The sequence below is a fragment of the Myodes glareolus genome, chromosome 9 (genome assembly GCF_982192425.1).
Source record: "Myodes glareolus chromosome 9, mMyoGla1.1, whole genome shotgun sequence".
Lineage (NCBI taxonomy): Eukaryota > Metazoa > Chordata > Mammalia > Rodentia > Cricetidae > Myodes > Myodes glareolus.
The window spans coordinates 13,820,432-13,838,973 of NC_142034.1; the positions used below are offsets into that span (position 1 = coordinate 13,820,432).

Below are 18,542 nucleotides of genomic sequence, written 5' to 3' on the forward strand. Positions count from 1 at the left end.
GATGACTCTGGTCAAATAAACTAACAAGAAGCAAACAAACAAGAAAACAGAGGCTATAGGCTCGGGGCAGAAAAACAAAATTGCAAACAAGCAAACAAACAAATAGAGGCTGTAGGACAAGCAGAAAAAAGTGTGAAAAATTCCTAGGTGAGGAAGTCCTGGGAAGGGATGAGACTGTGAGGGGCAGCACAGGCAAGAGGCCTCCATGTGGTGAGCAGAAGGAAGAGAGAGGGAGACTAGAAATGAGGGCTGCATCAGTTGGAGGACCTGGGAAGGTGTTGCTATGGTAATGTAAGCCTTAGAGTCCAGTTTTGGTACATTAAAACCACAGCACACAGATGGAATGGAAATTACATGGAAATGTAGTTTCTCTGTATCAGTATTGCAGGCACAAATGAGCAGACGCAGCAGAACTATTTCCAGCCATCCTCTTATATTTCTAGGATCTACCATGAAGAGGACATCTCAGGCAGCTGCAAATTCAAAAAGATTGTACAGACATGTAGAGTGGGTCATATCCAGTTAAAGACTGAGTCAAATTGCTAACAGTGCACAAACCCTCCATCACTGACCCACAGACATGCTGCACGAAAACGAAAGTGTGGTATTAAAGCGCCCTGAATTCAGGAGACTGTTATGCAGCTCCATTGTGGCAGCTGCTGGCCAACACAAGTTACTTGTTAATGTTATAAAGAAATCAATCAGGATTTTAAAATCAGATCACTGATAGTTTCCTTCCAATACCAAAGAGGGTGAGTAAATGGGAGCAAACACTAGATGCTCCCTGTGAATAGCATGAACCTAGAGTGAGAAGTCCAAGAATTCAATCCCCAACACACGACAAAACCACACAAACTCAAGGGGGAGAGATGGATGAGAGGGGATCAGGTGAGGCCCAGCTGTATTTGAGGGAAATGACCTTCTCTATACTTCATGGGTGTCAAGAGTGTGGATAGAGCTCAAGGATACAGAGCAGCCCCTTTGCTTGCTAATGTAAACCCTGAGAGATATTATTGAATTAAATCTCAAAGGAGAGAAGCCAGCTCAACAGTACTGCATGCTGAGCCTGCTCCCGTTCTCTCTTCCCTTTCCCTCAGACTACAGAACAAGCAGAAAGCACCAGCGCTCAATTTTCTATACCCAGAGGCCACTGTGTTTTAAAAGTACCTACGGTCAAATCTAACACTTAGGGATACCTTGTTAAGAGCCGTATAGACCCTTGTTCATCTATTGAACTTATACGAGAAAGTCTCCTTCAGCAATTCCTCATAAAAACCTGGTCATTTATATGGAGGAACACTGAGTCCTCTCAGCTTTCCTCATAGCAACATTAAAGTCACATGAAACTGGACATGGTGGCCCATGCCTTTAATCCCAGCACTCGGGAGGCAGAGGCAGGTGGATCTGAGTGTGAGGCCAGCCTGAATTACAGAGAGAGTTCCAGGCCAGCTAGGGCTACTTAGAAAAACCCTGTCTCAAAAAAACCAAAACCAAGACCAACCAAACACTCCCTTCCCCAAATCCCTCAAACATTCCATGAGTGTCAGGTACCCACTGGAAGAAGAGGTGAGCAAGAACACTGCCTACGTCACATGTCATAAGCACAAGGCTTGATCAGTAGATAGTTCAGTCAGGAAAAGCTCTGAGTAGAGAGGACCACTGAGAACCACCTGGCAACTGAGCACCAAATCAAGGTAAAGTTCTAGAGATGGAAATGCTGAGGAAAAGGCACAGTGTACAACTGCAACTGTACAACACGAGAATTAAGTCAAAGGGTGCAGCTAACCATGACTGAACACCACCAGCCTGAACAGTGTGCACATAGCAACACTTGCCAAGGGAGCATGGGTAGGGTCAGGAGTAGGAAGGATAACTCTGCAGGTGCACTCACTTCCCAGCCCAGACCAATCCACTCTGTTCCACAGTCCAACACTCCCTTCTCCTTTCCTCCTGTCTTTCTAATTTGTGGAACTAAAGGAAAATGTTTTCCTAAACAAACAAAAGCATTTTAAATAGGATTCAGCCTATGATTCTAGTTGTATCTCTCTCCCTTATGTGTAACAGGATATCTGAAATGATAACCACATTGGTTCTATGCCAGTTATTTCTGGTTAGTAACATTTGGGATGACTCAAAATACCTTTATCTTTTAAAATAAATTCTAAAGGATGTCAAGAGAATATATTACCTTACATATTTACAGAGCTGCAGAACAGATTTACTCTAAGAATAAAACAGGAAAGGTGAAACTTTATTGTGATGTTAACAACATAGACTCCGGATTGTGGGGACAGGAGCTTTCTCACTATTACACAGTTGAGGAACAGCTGCGGCCTGAATGGTTTCGGTGTTGACCTGACTTGTGATGGGTAGTGAAAGGAGACAGACAGTCACACTGAAGAGCTGGGGTTGGGTGGGCTGTGCACTTTGATGGAGCAGCATCAGCAGCCTGGAAACACAGAGTTTATCATACAGCTGACCCAGCAGGTGGCTTGATTATACAGCTGGAAGAGGAGGCAGGTTAGCTAGTCTTGGTAGGGGGGCTCTGCAGGGGAACAGGCTTGGGCTGCAGTCAACTGGGAGGAGAAAGCAGTTGTTGCTGCTATCTGTGCACACTGCTAACATCTGCATTGGGACCAGGGGAAGCCCTTGCCAGTCCCATGGGTCTGAGGCATTGGGGTCTGTGGCATGGTGGTGCTCATGTCAGCAATATACACTCATCCAAAGCTTCATTCACTCCCCATAGATGTCTGGAATGGATTTACCTTGATCATACAATCTCTGCCCTTCTCATTGGGGAATAGAGTTTACTTCTTTTGACTTGATTCAGGATTGGCCTGGTGAGCAGCAGAATGTGGCAGGAGTGTTTCTGCACTCTCCTAGTGCAGCCTCACACCATCGCAGGCTCTTCCTCTCATTTTTGAAGGCCCCCTCTGCTACTCTTCGTTAAGAAGGTTCTGTAGCCATCTTAGACATTCCAGCCTCAGTTAAACTTTCTCCTAAGTGAAATCCAATAACGCATTGGATGCAAAAGAGTCACTCAGTTCCCCTGCCCAATTCTCTATTCCAAGAATTACAAACATACACTAAAGTTGCTGCTCTAAGCCATCAAGTCGAGGTGTATATGGGTGCTCATCTGATATCTCAGATGAACTTTCTTTTTTAAATATTTTAAATATATTTTATTTTAAAATATTATATTCATTTGTTTATTTTGGGAGGCATGTACTATGGTGCACATGTAGAAGCAAGAGTGTGCACTTGGCATGAGTCTTCATAGTGTGGGCTCTGGGGATGGTACTCAGGTTGCTAGGTTTGGTGTGAGGGCCTTTATCCACTGACCCATCTCTTTGTCCCAGAGAAAATTCTTTCTACAAGTTTAGCTTTAAATGTAGAAATGAGATAAAGCAATAAATGATAAAGATTTTAGTGCTCCTAAGTAGTGATGCTATAATTCAAACATATCAGAAAATTTACAGGCTGGAGAGATGGCTCAGTTGTTAAGAGTCCTAGTTTCTCCAAAGGACCCAGGTTTGATTCCCAGCACCCACATGTACATACTCCTAGGGGATCTGTTGTCCTCTTCTGGCCTGTGTGGGTACCAACAGGCATGTGCTGCATAGAGACATGCATATGGAAAACACCCATACACATAAAAGAAAATGACTTCACCACCAATCCACTTCTCAGAGACATGTAGAAGTCAGACTCTGATATGCAATTGCATTCTTCTCTTGTATTTATTTTCCTAGCAAAGCATGTTGTGAACATCTTCAATATGCATACACAGCTTTCTCTGATAGGGTTTCAGCTCACTTCCTATGGTGAGAGATGGGGAGGAGGCAGAGAATGCTGGTGTCACAGGTACCTGGCACAGAACAGAAACTCAATACTGTGGCCAAGCATTTCATGACTAAAGCAAAGTATGATACTTTAATCGTTGTGTTGGGTGAATTCTAGAATTGGGTCAAAGGCTAAGCAGGCCTCCTAAGCCATTTTTAATAGGGATGGGCACTGTCGAATTATCAGTCAACGTATTTTCCCACATTACAGTGTGCACATGGGTGCCCTCTGAGGATTCTGTGGTTTCTCCCTCACGTGTTCTCTACAGCATGGCGTTAGCACTCAGAGAAACCCACAGTTAGCTCAGAGGGCACAGGCACTGGGTTCACTAATGATCCCTAATCTCAGGCCTCAGATTGAGAGAGCTCAGCTCATCAATCGGAAAGCGGGGGAAGCAGGTTTCACAATTAGCATCCTGACTGTTTATACACCAGTGTTGACTATTTCTTTGGACAGATGTATTTGGTTCCAGAAAATTGAGCTTCATGGTGACGCTGCCTCTCTCTAATTATCTACACATGTCCCTGTATCTGCATCTGGATGTGTAGACCCCTCAGCGTAATTAGAATGTAAAACTCTTAGATTTGTTCCGTCATTCAGGCAGATGAAGGGTGGAGCAAGGATCTCCAATGGACATCTGGTTATTTCATTCATCTTCAGAGATGCCCTGTGAGGATACCTTGCAGAGAGCAAGGGAGGAGGCCTAACATGAAAAGCTTAGTCCCTCAAGGAAGACAGACTGTGGCTTGAACCTTGCACATCAGCAGCCAGGCAGTTTGGGGTTGGACTGTTTGTCCAATCTCCGCTTTGTCTCCCCACCACTCTGCTCGGGAAATCCTTTTCTCAGAATGATCCCCTTAAACTGCTGGGGAAATTGAGGCGGGGCAGGGGGCAAATGAGAAGACAGAGAAGAAGGCTGGACAGCCACAAGGGCTCTCAGCTGTTGGATGACGGGAGGAGAGCTGCTGCAGTGTTCACCCCGGACCCAGTGCTTACCCTCCACATACCCAGCAAACTCAGATGAGATAAACTGAAAGGAATTCTTCCAACCTGTGCTCCAAAATCCCACTCAGAAGCAGGGGCTTGTGATGAATAGTGAGACAGTGAGTCAGGAGAAACGCCTCAGGAAGTGAGGGCAAGGAAGAGCGCCACAATGCACCAGTCTCCTACTGGTGCCACAGGTGCCTGCCTCCTCCCTGAGGGACAGGCGGGCTTCCTGAGAGCCAGAAGCACAGTGAGGGAGAGAAAACTCTCCAGGAAACGTCTCTGACCACGAGAGTTAAGTGCTGGGTGTGGAGCTGAGGCTGAGGGCAATGGAAAATTAAAGGGCCATTTCCCTTTCAAGAGAATGCAGGGCTATCTTTGGATGTACCTCTCCTTTTTTATTTTTAAAGACTTGACTAGTACATGAATAGATGAACTGGAGGTAATTTGGATTTCGTGTACAGATGTCAAGACATTTGCTAATTTAGTAGTTTCATGTGATTTATTTCTAAAAAGTTACAGATGCTAAAAGATCATGTGGCCGACAAAAAATTTGTTAGGGCTAAGCATTGTAATAGAACATTAATTAAAATATTTGTTAGAGAACTCAGAGCACAGTGCCGATTGAATGACTATTGCTTATTATTCCTGTGTGTGTCTGTGTGTGTGTGTGTGTGTGTGTGTGTGTGTGTGAGAGAGAGAGAGAGAGAGAGAGAGAGAGAGAGAGAGAGAGAGAGAGAAAGAGAGAGAGAGAGAGGTAGCAAGGGAAAAAAGCCAAGGAAATGAATGATAAATCAATTATTTTAGCAACTTCAATAGAAAAAAAAAGCTACTCACTTTACGCATTAAATAACAGAACTCAAACTATTTCAACTATTACTGCATTTACATTTTTTAATTAATAAGCATCCCCCCAACAGGATTTTGCTATAAAGTTCAGGCTGACCTTGAACTCATGATCCCTCTGCTTCAGCCAAGGGCTGAGACTACAGATATGTGGCACTATACTTGGCTTTTTAGCTGTATTATGACTTTAATTTGTTACTATCAGGAAAAATAGGCTATATACTTTTTAAAAAATATTTATTTTTATGTGCATTGGTGTTTTGCCTGCAGGTATGTCTGTGTGAGGGTGTCGGATCCCTTGGAACTGGAGTTACTGATGGCTGTGAGCCACCATGTGGGTGCTGGGAACTGATCCCTGGTCCTCTGGAGGAGCAGTCAGTGCTCTTACTGCTGAGCCAGCATCTAGCCCCAGTCCACACGGTTAATGCATGTATTATGTATACATCAACTCTGACCACTTAAGTTCTGTCTGTGATTTGGGGTGGGTCTGAAGTTATGATTTAAGGGCCTTTCCCTTTTATCATACAAATGGTTTAAAACTATAAGAATAAATATTTTAAAATAGACAATTTTGCTAATTACAATTCTTTCAAGGTAATTTTAATCCTTTGAAAACAATGGTAGGGGTAACCTAACTCATGTCTTCCCCCTGCTTGTACAATGGAATCCACTTTATTTGCAAATTGGAAATTACCGACCACTTGGTTATTTGGACATAAGTGAAAGAGATATCTACTTAAAATGAAACTTTTATGTAACTGAAACAGTTTAAACAAATTCCACAGCTCAGTTCACGCAACAGAAACAGTCAACAGGCCGGTGGCACCAACCGTAAGTGAAAAGTAAAAGGGCTTGAAAGATAGTTTTAAGTGACCAGAACATGAAAAAGAAGAGTTTTGTTGTTGTTTTGTTTTTGTCTTATAACCTATGGAGGCAAAATTTCACAAATAGAAATAAATAGGCAAACGTGATTAACCAAATCCCAAATCCTCACCTGTAAAGTGAAGAGGTTGGTTGTGCTGGTCTCAAAGGGTTTTTAATCTCTTAAAGCCTTTTATTTTTTCCACATATACACATATATATGTACATAAATATATATCACTTATTTTTCTTTGCTCTGTATGATTAAGCTACATGCTTTAAGTATTGTTATAGCAAAGTCACTGAAAAATAACCTTTTGCTAGGCATTCTTTAAAACGATTTTGTTCTCTTTTAGCTTTATTTATAAAGGTTTCCTGATGCTGCTCCTCACAGATGAAGCACAGCGTGGTGCAGACACTGACAATAGCATCTGCTACTATGAAGCCAGGGAAAGAGCTGCTTTGAGATCTAACTGCCTCTCACCTAGAGGATCAGGTTCAGGGAGTTTTCTGTTGCTATTACGATGTGAATAGTTCTCTGAAGCCATTTAGAAACAACCAAAGTTCTCAGCAGCAACAATCGACCCTGTGCTATGTCAAAGCACATCAGATGGCTGGCATTCCGTGCCTGGAACAAACGCTATTGCTCATTATGCGAATACATAATGAAAGGATGTGGGCAAAGACCAGAATGTAAATTGGAAGCTGACTTCTGAATGTGCTAGGCAGCAGTACTGGGCTGAAACACTCAGTCTAATTTCAAGAGACAATTCCAAAGTAGTTCTCAAGAGAAAGGACGAGGTATTTTTCAAATATTTGTTCAATATGAATGGGGAGGGGTTGCCAAAAATGACTTTTTATGCTGGCATGTGAGCTCTTGGAGGGAAGTCAGCCTGAGTCACTGGACACATCAAAGGCAGAGAGGCCAGTGAATGGAATTACTGCAGGCTGTGTGAGCAAGCCAGATACCTGCGTTCATCTGCCCACTGCTGCGATTTCAGCCTCCTTTTAATTACATTAAAGCAGCTGGTACCACTGGTTACTGCAGTCTTTAGATTACCTTGATTGCTTGGTCATTATCTCTAATCAGCTGCTGCTTCTCATCTTCAAACTTTTGTACAACATCCTGGAGCCGCCTTTCTGCAGCGAGCTGCTGCCGACTGCTCTCCTCTTTCAGAGAGGAAATGGTTGTCTGAAGTTCTGCTATGATCTAAAATGAAAACAGCATGCTGTAACTTCAAATTCTCCAGCGAGAGGCATCTATTTTATATGTATTTATGCTTAACAAAAGAATGAATTTGGCAAAACTCTGTTTCACAAACTGAACATTTTCAATTAACATATCACTCAGGATAATGCATGAAATTCCACGTAATAAAAGACTAAAATAAAACTATGAATGGTGGACAACTGCTCAACCAAATATATTTGGAAGGCATTTCACTCTAACATTCCACAGTATTTACTCATCAGAAGAAAGAACATCTGTGAGCTCAAAAAATGAAAAGCGCCAGACTATTTTACTGAGAAATAAACTTCTTAAGAGTGAGCAAGGCTGCTCTGACTTTTGTGAGACTTGTATCACCACCACCAACCACGCCCCCAATCCCACCACCACCTACCAACAACCACTACCACCACCACCAACCACCCCCCTCAACCCCACCACCACCTACTAACCACCAGCAGCAGCACCACCTACCACGAGCACCCCCACTACCACCAGCCATCACCACTACCAGCACTATCACCACCACTGCTAACACTGCCACCAGCACCAGGACCAGCACAACACCACCGCCCTTATTCTTCGTGGCCATGCTCACTCTTTACAATCAATTCCACACAGTAAGTTTGGGGTATTCACTAATGTTATGTACTCTGTTGAGATTTGAAATTTTTATATTGTTCACTACTGTGAGGTAAGTATGATTATTGGCCCCTCTTTACAATGAGGAAACAGACACAAAGAGGTCAAGCATTTTACATTGCTGAAGTCCACAGTCAGTTTCATCTTCTAACGAGCCAATTTCACTTTTGTTTTTAACAAAATTTTGGTATTAAAGTTCACCCTTCTAAATAGGCTGTCGTCTCCTTCCTAAGCGCACACACTCGTGAAAGTTTATTCTGGCTCAGACACTGCCCTTTCATAGGGACTCCTGTAGCTCTCTCCACACCCAGGACTTAGTTCCCTCCAGGGCAGGGTTCCCACCACCTTCTCAAATTAACATCGGATGAGGAGCGCAATGGGCCCACTGAGAGTGCAGCTCTTCCTTTGCTTTGGATGCAGCCATTGCCTTTCAGTCTCAACAGCGAGGATTGCTTTTGAAAGCAGGAAATGGTTGTTTGTTCAATAAAAGAAACAGTATCAGTGTCCACAATGCTGAAACAGAGTCAGTGCTTACAATACAGTTCTGCTCTGGGAGCGGGATGCAGTCTGGGAGAAACACTGGGCTTAGCGGTCGTTCTTGATTGATCTCAGTTTCCCACAAACAGGGCACAGCATCAACAGACAAAGCAATAGAAACTATACGGAGGCCATAGAAGTCAAGTGCTATAGAAATATTAGTTGTCACAATGGACATAAACAGAGCATTGTTGTGATAAATATGGAGTGTTTACACTCAGCATGCAAATTCGTTGTAACAAAGGTTAAAATTTAATCAAATGTTAAGATTATTTTGAAATGAAGAAATTCATAAGGGCAGTATGAGAATACTAAATGGACCCTCTGCTGTGAGTGGAGGAATTCACTTACTGAGAATAGAATACTGTTCATCTATTTTAAGAATTTTGATTAAATGTTGCTTTCATGCAACAAATGTTACATCCGTTCAATTACTTCCCATAGCACTTTCATCCACAAGCAGTAAAGGTTAAATTCTCATAGTGAATGTCAAAAACTGAAGCACAGAAGAACCAGCTTCTAGTCACAGGTCAGAGGGGCTAGGGATAAGAAAACCAGATTTCCTCAACCTACCATGAAATTGAAGATTGATATTTTATAGGAACATGGGCCAAACAGTAAACACAGTGTAATAGTTCAGTGTCTCAAGCTGAGTAAGCCCAGAGCTTCACAGAAGTGAAGAAGACTCCTCTGCGATTTTAGCACATGTGTAGATTTGGTGATCTACCACAGTCATGGAATCTACTTTGAAAGCACAAGGTATTTGTTTTTCTCTTAAAAATACTAGAAGCGAGCAAATCAGTATTGAGTAGAAGTGGGGATCAGGAGTTCAGGTCAGCTTCAACTACATGGTGAGTTTGGAACTAACTTGGGCTATGTGAGACCTTGTCTCAGGAAAAAAAAAAGTAGAATTGAGATTAGTATAGCTAGGATTTAAGATAAAAAATATTCTGAGGTATTTTAAATGGTTTTAAGTGCTCAAGATCAGGATATTCTTCATGTTTAGAAGATTCTGGACAGGCGTACAAAAAGAAACAAGTGTAGGTTTTGGAACTATAAATGATGTTCAAGGAAGGTACACTTGCTTTTATTGTCTTTAAGGCGAGAGATAATGAGACTTCTATGGGGAAAATGAGATTATATTTGGAAAACTACTTTTTAGATTTATAAAGGTGACATCAGGGAATGTCCAAAAACTGGGGTGAAGCACCGTGGCTAGACGAGTACGTTGATTAGGAGGCAGAATGGCACTGTGTCACCTAAAAAAAGATTTAATATTCCAAATATTCCAGATTAGAAAGTCATCAGAATACCAGGCTAGAAAACACGGTTTGGATTAGGAACACAGCATGGGTCTTTACGTCTATGCATTGTAGACTTTGGAGTACAAGAAGACAAAGCTTCTGCCTTAGCTCAGTGTATATATCACCAGCATTCAGCCAGTATTTAAGTAATGAGTTATAATGGGAAATTAAGTAGTGCAGTATCATGGTCATGATAAGAAATAATCACCACTGGGAAAAATAAGACAACATAGTCTAGCCTTTCCATGAGTAATAGTAAAAAGTTTTTGAAAAAAAAAAGAATCTTATATACAATCATAATTGGTAAGCTCCAGTTTGGAGAGAATCATAATTCAAGAATATGAAATAAAATGTCATTAAATGTTTACCATGTATTTATTTCATGGTGAGGAGCAGATTAGGACATTTTCATGTAGATATGAAAAATTAACACTCTGACAAACAACAGGGGCTATTTTGGGAGGTTGCTATGAGCAGCCATGAAAGCAATAATGGTTATTAATGATTGTTAAGCAATGAAACTTTGTGTAGATATTAGAATCTTATTTAAAGTCTTTCAGAATTTAAAATAGAGGTAAATTTTCACCTTTTATTTCTATTGTTTTTTCAGATTGTGGGTACAGTTTGAGACTTTTCTAAAATTCTTCCTCTAAGTTCAATAGCCAACAAAAACCCTACCTAGAAAGGACAGGAAGGCACTGGGGTTCCTTACAAAATACAGGAAGGTAGAGCCTTTGCTCCCGTCAGCATGGCCCCTGGAAAAAGTGGGGGCATGTGACATACTTCACAGTCATTGGTCTGCACATGAAGGGGAAGCTAGCCAGGGTAGTGGCAAGGGCTGCTTGGCAGAGGGCGGGTCCATCTGGCAGCTGGTCCTCTGCAGCTAGGAAGATCTCTGCAAACTCATACTGCTCTGTTTTGGAAAATGAAAAGTAGGGAAGTGACCTGAGTTTAGAAACTATGCTAAAACTGAGAAGGCCAGGTGAATATGTAATATTCAGACAAAAAGAATGCCTTTGTGACTGAGAGAAAGAGCACGCCTGGAGCTGATGCCCCGCTGGCTGTTGTGGGGAAGGCTGTGTAGCCTCAAAAGGGGCACAGGCTCTGAGTGTGCCTGGGTTTGAGTGCACATGGTCTACTAGGTCCAAAGCTTGATATGATCTTAAAGATCAAGTAACTAATTTCCCTCATGGGAAGGAAAGATACCAAATATTTTCCCAATTTAAGTTGCTGCTGTCCTGAGTGTCAATGGACCCATCCCTCATCTATTCACACCAGCCCTGCTCTTAAGAGGAAGATTTTTAAATCCTGATAAACACAGCACAGCAACTTGGCTTCTGGCCCTCTCATCAGCTTGATAAGATGTGCATTAGCAATTCCAGAAAACTCGCATGTGGAAGCACAAACAGCCCATGTTTCGAGTTGTTTTTTTTTTTATGTTCATTTAAAAATAATCAGTTTCTCAGCAGTGACTGGCACTGTAGACTGATGTTTTCAAACTCCAGTTCATGGCTATAAATACTCAGCACATCAGAGATGGGTATGGAGACTACTCTCAGCATAAGGCTATCTTCCGTCTGACATCTATGTATTTTTCTGGCACAGCACTGCTCTTTAGTCTACAGAATTATTACAGTGCACAGTAGCTTCTGGTGGTTTCCCACGTCCTTCTCCTTCATGTCTTGGAGAGAAATAGTAAGCTGTACATTTCCAAATTTTGTGGCGAAATTTCATCAGTTCTTGAGCACCCCAAAGCACAGTGTATGGTGAAAAGATTTAATCTTTCTTCTAGACCTTTTCCGTGGCTCTCTTCTTCCTTTTCCTGTGCATTGTTCAGACACTTAAGGTTGCTAACAGGTAGTAAATGTTTTAGTAATAAGAAGCACTGCATGCTTTGGACATTGGTTTTACTTACTCCTTAAAACTGTCTTAAGATGATAGCACTGTTCTCCTATTTGACTCCTGAGGAACTGAGTTCCAAAGGTGGCTGATAAACTTGCTCCAGGTCACACACATGGTAGGACAGGCTGGAATTCCAACTCTGTGGACTCCAAGCTTGGACTTTCTTATACGCTACCATTTAATTTGCTTTAATGTCACCTAATCAGGCTTCTTCACACATTCCTTAAGACCCCTGTTTCCAGTCTTGTCAGCTAAACATTTTTGCTAGCTAGCTTCCATCTCCGTCTGTATCCTCCTCTCCAAACAAAGCAGAGGCAGTGCTATGCTGAGCTGTGGCTGTTCCTGTTTCTGTTTCAACTTCAGTTTGGGAGTGTTAAGGTTCCTTTCAGCTGGTTATAAGCATCGTTCAGTAGATTAACAAGGGCATCTCTCCCTGAAGGGCCGGGATAATGGCACCCAAGTCACGGTCATCTCTCTCATAAACACATATGACTATTCAATTAAACAAAGACTTCTGGCTTTCTTAATGACATGAGAATTATATAACATGCCCATTTTAGAAATAATTACAGAATTGACATTTCCTGATAACTACATTCAAAGTTTTGCTGTATTAGGAAGGGAAAGCATTGGGTCACGCTGGTATGTCAAAGGTCAAGATTGCTACTTTGAAGTCAGTTTCAGGCTGAGTCCTGGCTTAGTCACTTGCTAACTCCTATGATCTCATCTCTCTGATCTCAGATTTCTGCCCTCTACTGCTGAGCTACATCCCTGGCCCTTAACTCTCATTTTCTCAACTGGAAAAATGGAGCCGATGAGGAAAACTGAATGAAGTCACCAGGCTTGTGCGCAGAAATGTTGGATATTACCATCTGTTTTGTTGCTCCTATTGTCAGGCAATTCATGAAACAGAACATGGATTTCCAGTTTACATGCCATTGTATACAGACAATGATATGAAAGCCAACTTAAAATCATTAGACATGAAAACTGTAGAATTAAATGGCTTAGTTATCCATCTACAAAACGAAGGTAAACAATGCTTGGTTGTTCTAGCAGAACTTACAGAACTCCAGAGGTTTGGGACTCTCTAACTGAAGCCATCGGGAGAAAGAACAGCTCATGAAGCAGAGGTTCTGCAAGCACCGTCCTAGCAGAGGTGGCATTTAACTGTTAGCCTTCCTTATAAGCAGCGTTAACCATGAACAAGTGGCAGGTGCAGGGATTCTTTCCCACCCTCCAGAAGGAGCCAACAGTTGAGCTGCCTATTTAACCTAGAATGGTCTGTCGTTTTGAATCAGTCAGCTAGCTCATGGGTGCAATGAGTTAGAATATTAAAAAGAAAAAAAAGTACAGATGTTATCAGGCTGCTTACATCACAGATGTGGGTGTGAACCCCGCCTTGTGAAATGTCTTTCGGCCTGGGCTTGTTCAACTGTGCCAGCTGGTTTTACAACATCTTCCTCTGTGTGTATGTGTGTGTGCGAACATGCAGGCGTGTGTGCTGGTTCAAATGGCTCAATATGCACAATTGTTCCTGATTTTAGTAAGATGGAAATATTAAAAACATTTTAAATTTATTTATCAATCCATCAAAATATTATACGAATCCATGAAAAACTGACAAGAATTTGATTTAACTCTGAAGCACAAAGGTTTTGCTGCGTTGGTCTCATTTCTGCTTTTGTTTCGGATTCTGTTTTGTTTTGTGTCTTTGGCCCATGCTTACCTGGGAAGATTTGGAAAGCTTCTGAGTGTATTCCTTCTCGATCTGCTTCAGCCTGCTGTTGGCCTGCAAAACACACGTACACGAACACACACACAGTGACCCGTGAGTTTGGTATCTCTTCCACATGCCTATCACCAGGCAGCTGGGACGCCTGCCAGCTGCACCGCCCTTCTGGGCAGTCAGAAAACCACAGGGTTTGTCTTTGATCTGACGCCAACTATTCATCACTGAAGAAGCAAGAAAAAAAAAAGAGATCTCTCCTGCCAATTATTAGACAAACACAAGACTTCTGTGGATAGAAAGAAAAAGGGAAAAGGAGAGACAGAAATAGACATAGCAAGTGTGACGGCTCAAAGGTAAAGGAAGGGGGAGAGGGAAGAAACAGGATGGGAAAGGAAGACAAATGGGACAGGGAACTGGAGGAGGAGGAAGGGAAGGAAGGTGGCAAATTGAATACTCTTTCACCTTGGTTTAAAAAGAGAAACAGGTGCTCTCAGACAAAGGCAGATGTGAGAAGTTCAGACCACTAAGCAGAGTTGAGCCCCTACTTGGCTGAACACACAAGAACAATCTTTTGAAGTGACAAATATATCTAAATCAAACAGTTTTCTGTCCTGGAACTAGGGTAGCTTTCCCAGAATAAGTCCACATTGCTTAGAACGTGATTATCCTCCTGCCACTCATGTCTTAGTCCCTTAGATGTGACCCTCTTTCTGCTCTCTGGGAGTGCTTGGGATCGTCACTCTCTCCGTGCTCCGAAAGGTTCCGATGACAAGCCCTACACAGGGCCCTTTCCCTGTCAACCATAGACCCCTCGTTTCTCAGACACTACTCTTGTCTGCTTCTCCATCTGCCTGCCTCTCTCTATTTTGTCATCTTTTTTCATGGTTTCTATTTTTCATATCTCTGTCTTTTGATTTCTCCTAGAGTTTCTTCAACTTTTACTTTAAGATGTTCTATGGGATTTGAGACAACTGCTGGTATTGATAGAATTTCTAAGGGTTCTTTCTTGTTCTATAAAACAGCATCATTATGAACTTCCATTTTACAAGTGAGGAAACAGAGGCACAAAGAGTTTTGGTAACCTGTTCAGGACATATAGATTAGAAAATGATGAAGCTGAGATTCACACCTGCCCCCAACACACACACAAACACACACACACACACCACCACCACCACCACCACCAGTAGCAACAGCAGGAACAGCAACAACAACAGCAGTAGAATAGAGGACTCCTTAACTCTTCTGCAAGCATACACAGCATTCACATGCACACAGGACATTATGAGTTCTCCTAAGGTTATTTAATGTCTGAAGATGTAGCCACATACGGATCTGTCAAGCACTATCTAAGTGTCTCTCCATTAAAGGGTTTTATATACACTAGTGAGTATTTTGGTTCTTGTCTTTCTTTTTAGAAACCTGCCACACATCTGCTAATATTTGGAGTCTTTTTTCTTAGAACTTCTACAGTTCACTGGAAGCAGGTTGGATAGACATCCCCATTAGGTTATGAAACAGGAGCCTGGTCTCCCCCGAGTCCTGTTCCCACTGGACTTCCTTCCTAGACATTTGCACAGAGCGTATCCTCTAATATTGCACTTAAATCCCAGATCTGGAAGCCCTTAGATGAGCACCTGTGCATTGAGGACAGACAAACCATCTTTATTTTATCCTAATTGCACCCAAGTGCAATTTCTCATTTTTTCTCTGTAGAGAGTCCCAGGGGTGGGAGTGGGACTGGTCATGTGATTAGCCAGCCCATCAGCTCTGAGTCATGTTACTTCCTTATTCAAATCCCCACAGTTCCTGAATCCTTCCCCAACTTGGACAGCAGGACAAATACTACTGCTTTTAAAGGCCTTCTCCAGCCTTCTTTTTCCTGAAGGCTGTTTGTATTTTTGGTATGCCAAGACCATTTTTGGTCCAGTCCTTTCTCAAACACTAAAATTTTGTTGACTGTTATGTGTTCTGCTGTTTCCTTTTCCTGTCTTTTTGAAAGAATTATTATGCAAAAATGCATATGCCTGAGTTGCATTCCAAAGTTCCGATTTCATTCTAGTTACCACCACCACCACCACAACAACAACTCCACACACACACACACACACCAAACCCTGTAGCTATTTTAATATTCAGTCAAAACTGTACGTCACAGTCCATGCCCTTTTCTTTTTACTTCTTGTAATGCTGGGGATCAAACCCAGGAATTCGAAATGTGGCATCCATGCCATGTCCCCTCTCCCAAGGTCCAGGGATCATTTTGAAGAAGAGCGCAGGAAGACTGTAAAGGTCAGAAGAGATGGATGGCTATAGTAAAATTGTTTTCTGGACATAACTTGGAAGTTGAACTCCTAGTGTCTTGCCTGCACGCACAAGATCCGCACAGGATCAAGCCAGACAGAATCCCAGCATGGAGAGGGGCTGTATCAGGGAGTCCCAACCCTAGATGAGAATCTATTGGCAACTGATGGCTGAGAGAGGGGGAAATCCATTTTCTTTGGGGATGAGGTCCTTGAATGTCTAGCCATGCTCTAGTGACAATCCTAAATCCATGCACATATTGGTAGCACTAAGAGAATACATGAAATTGGGAGGGATTAGTAGTAAGGAGAAAGCAAGGAAGCATTGCAGGGGAGGAAATGAAAGGAAGGCTTGATTGTAACACATTATATACACACATGAAATTCTCAAATAATAAAAACAATCTTATATTGAGAACAAACCAACCCACAAAACAACCCAAGGGTTCTGTGCATCTTGTACCAATCTTTTATTTCTTACCCGTTGATAGAACTTCCTCAGGGAGTGGAGAAAAATCAGTAAGTTTAAGGTCAGCAAATGATTTCTTTATTTGGATATCATGATGAGATGAGGAAGCAGCCTGGGCCAGGTTCTTCTCCATCCCAGCACTGCATCTCAAGTGATACTCGTGAGATCCTGGAAAGCTGGTCTGACTCCTAACAAAGTACTTGGTGAGAAGTGTTTGTTCAATCAACAGATAGATATAAGCGCCCAGCCTTTTCCTGTGTGATCGCCTGCGACCTACTTTTGAAGGAATCCTTTCAAAACCACATGTTTCTTGAACTCAAGTTCAAAACAATTCCGTGTAGTTTATTCTACAGATCTCTGCATCTCGGAGCCCACCAAGTCCACAGTCCGATTCTGTTTCTGGAAGTTCAGCAAGGACACGTGACTACTGCTATCAGTTTAGGAAGTTGTCAGACTGCCCCAGCTCTGGGACGAATACAGCAGCTCTCCATTACTGAATTAGGCCACTTTGAACCTCTTGAGGTTTATTGGTTTTGGTTCCCATTCTGCTAATGTTACTTATCACAAAATGCTTGATGAAGTATTTGTTGCTTTTTAAAATAAACACTTACAGAGCTCTTACCATGTGCCAGGCACTGTTCTAAGTGCTTTAAAAATATTTACCCACTAGAGAACCTAAAACTTAACTGCAGTGTCCTAAAGACTAATTTCCGTTTCAGAGATGCTGGTGAGCCAGGAAAGGCCGTCTCAGCTGCAGTTCCTCTGCAGAACCTGTGGCTGGCTGGCCCTGACAAGCTGGACAAGCTCCTTTACTGATAAATATCTAACTCATCCATCATGTCTAAGGCTACAGAATTGCACAAAACACACAAGAATCTCTCTTTACGTCTGTACAGCTTCTGTCTGAGCGTGAAAAATGTACTTTTTAAAAGTGATGTTTTAGATGGCATGACTGTCAATAAGAAAGATAAAATAGGGAAAAGAGGAGGGGGATGAAGGTAGTGGGAGGTTTGTAATAAAAAAAACCACATAAGTTCTTGAAAACTTCCTAGTCTTTGAGCAAATACCTGCAGAAGATTAGGAAGCCATGGGCAACTCCAAGTGCAAGGGCCCTGAGTCAGACGGAGCCCAGGACACAAAGGGCAGGGCAGGGGACTAGGAACCAAAGCAGTTAGCAATGACTGAGTGAGCTCAGAGGCACTGCGGGTGAGCGTAAGGAATTTGTTTTTTAATATGAATAACATGAGAAATTACTGAAGTATTTCCTGTATAAGAGAAAATGTAATTTGTTTTAAGTAGTAATAAGATCACTCTAGATTTTATTCGGGGCAAGAATCAAACAAAGAAGCCACTTAGACTGCAGCTGCAAATAATACAGGTTGGCAAAAGGGTGATGAGACACAGGAGGCTTCGGGAAAGACCTGAAAGAAGGACCAGTGGATACATCACTCCATATAGAGAGATGGGGCAAGCATGACTTCAGGGACTGGAGAAGTGAGTCAATGGGGAAGACTCTGGGTGCATAGGTGTGAGGACCCGAGCTCAGCTCTCCAGACCCCATATAAATCTGGTGTGATAGTTAAAATCTGGACACCCCTGCAGAAAAGTGGCAAGGGATACAGGTGAATCCCTGAAAGTCCATAGGCCAACTAGCTTCTTGTGCATTGTGGCCAACAAGAGGAGACTGTCTCAGAAAGGGTGAAGGTAAGGACTGACACCCAAAGTTGACCTCTGACCTGTACATGCACACCATAGTCGTATGTACTAACATGCATTCATGCACACAAAATGAAAGAAACAAACTTTTTTTTGTCCTAAGTAACTAGAAAATGAGGTCATTATTGATAAGGGAAAAGCCATGGATGGAACAGGTTTTGGGAGGAAGATCAAG

General features: G+C 42.3%; 1 protein-coding gene across 4 annotated transcripts in view; it reads right to left on the reverse strand.

The window, feature by feature from the left end:
• Positions 1–18,542, reverse strand: part of Cep112 (centrosomal protein 112) — a 410,571-nt gene that overhangs the window by 77,652 nt on the left and 314,377 nt on the right. For all 4 annotated transcript variants that reach the window (XR_015738731.1, XM_087909848.1, XM_048446068.3 and 1 more), the window contains 2 exons: positions 13,877–13,939; positions 7,595–7,744 (listed from right to left, as the gene is read on the reverse strand). Coding sequence is in view for 3 of the 4 variants with exons in the window: in XM_087909848.1 (XP_087765974.1) it covers positions 7,595–7,744; positions 13,877–13,939 (213 nt within the window). In the remaining variant the exon portion in view is untranslated. The remainder of the gene's footprint in view (positions 1–7,594; positions 7,745–13,876; positions 13,940–18,542) is intronic.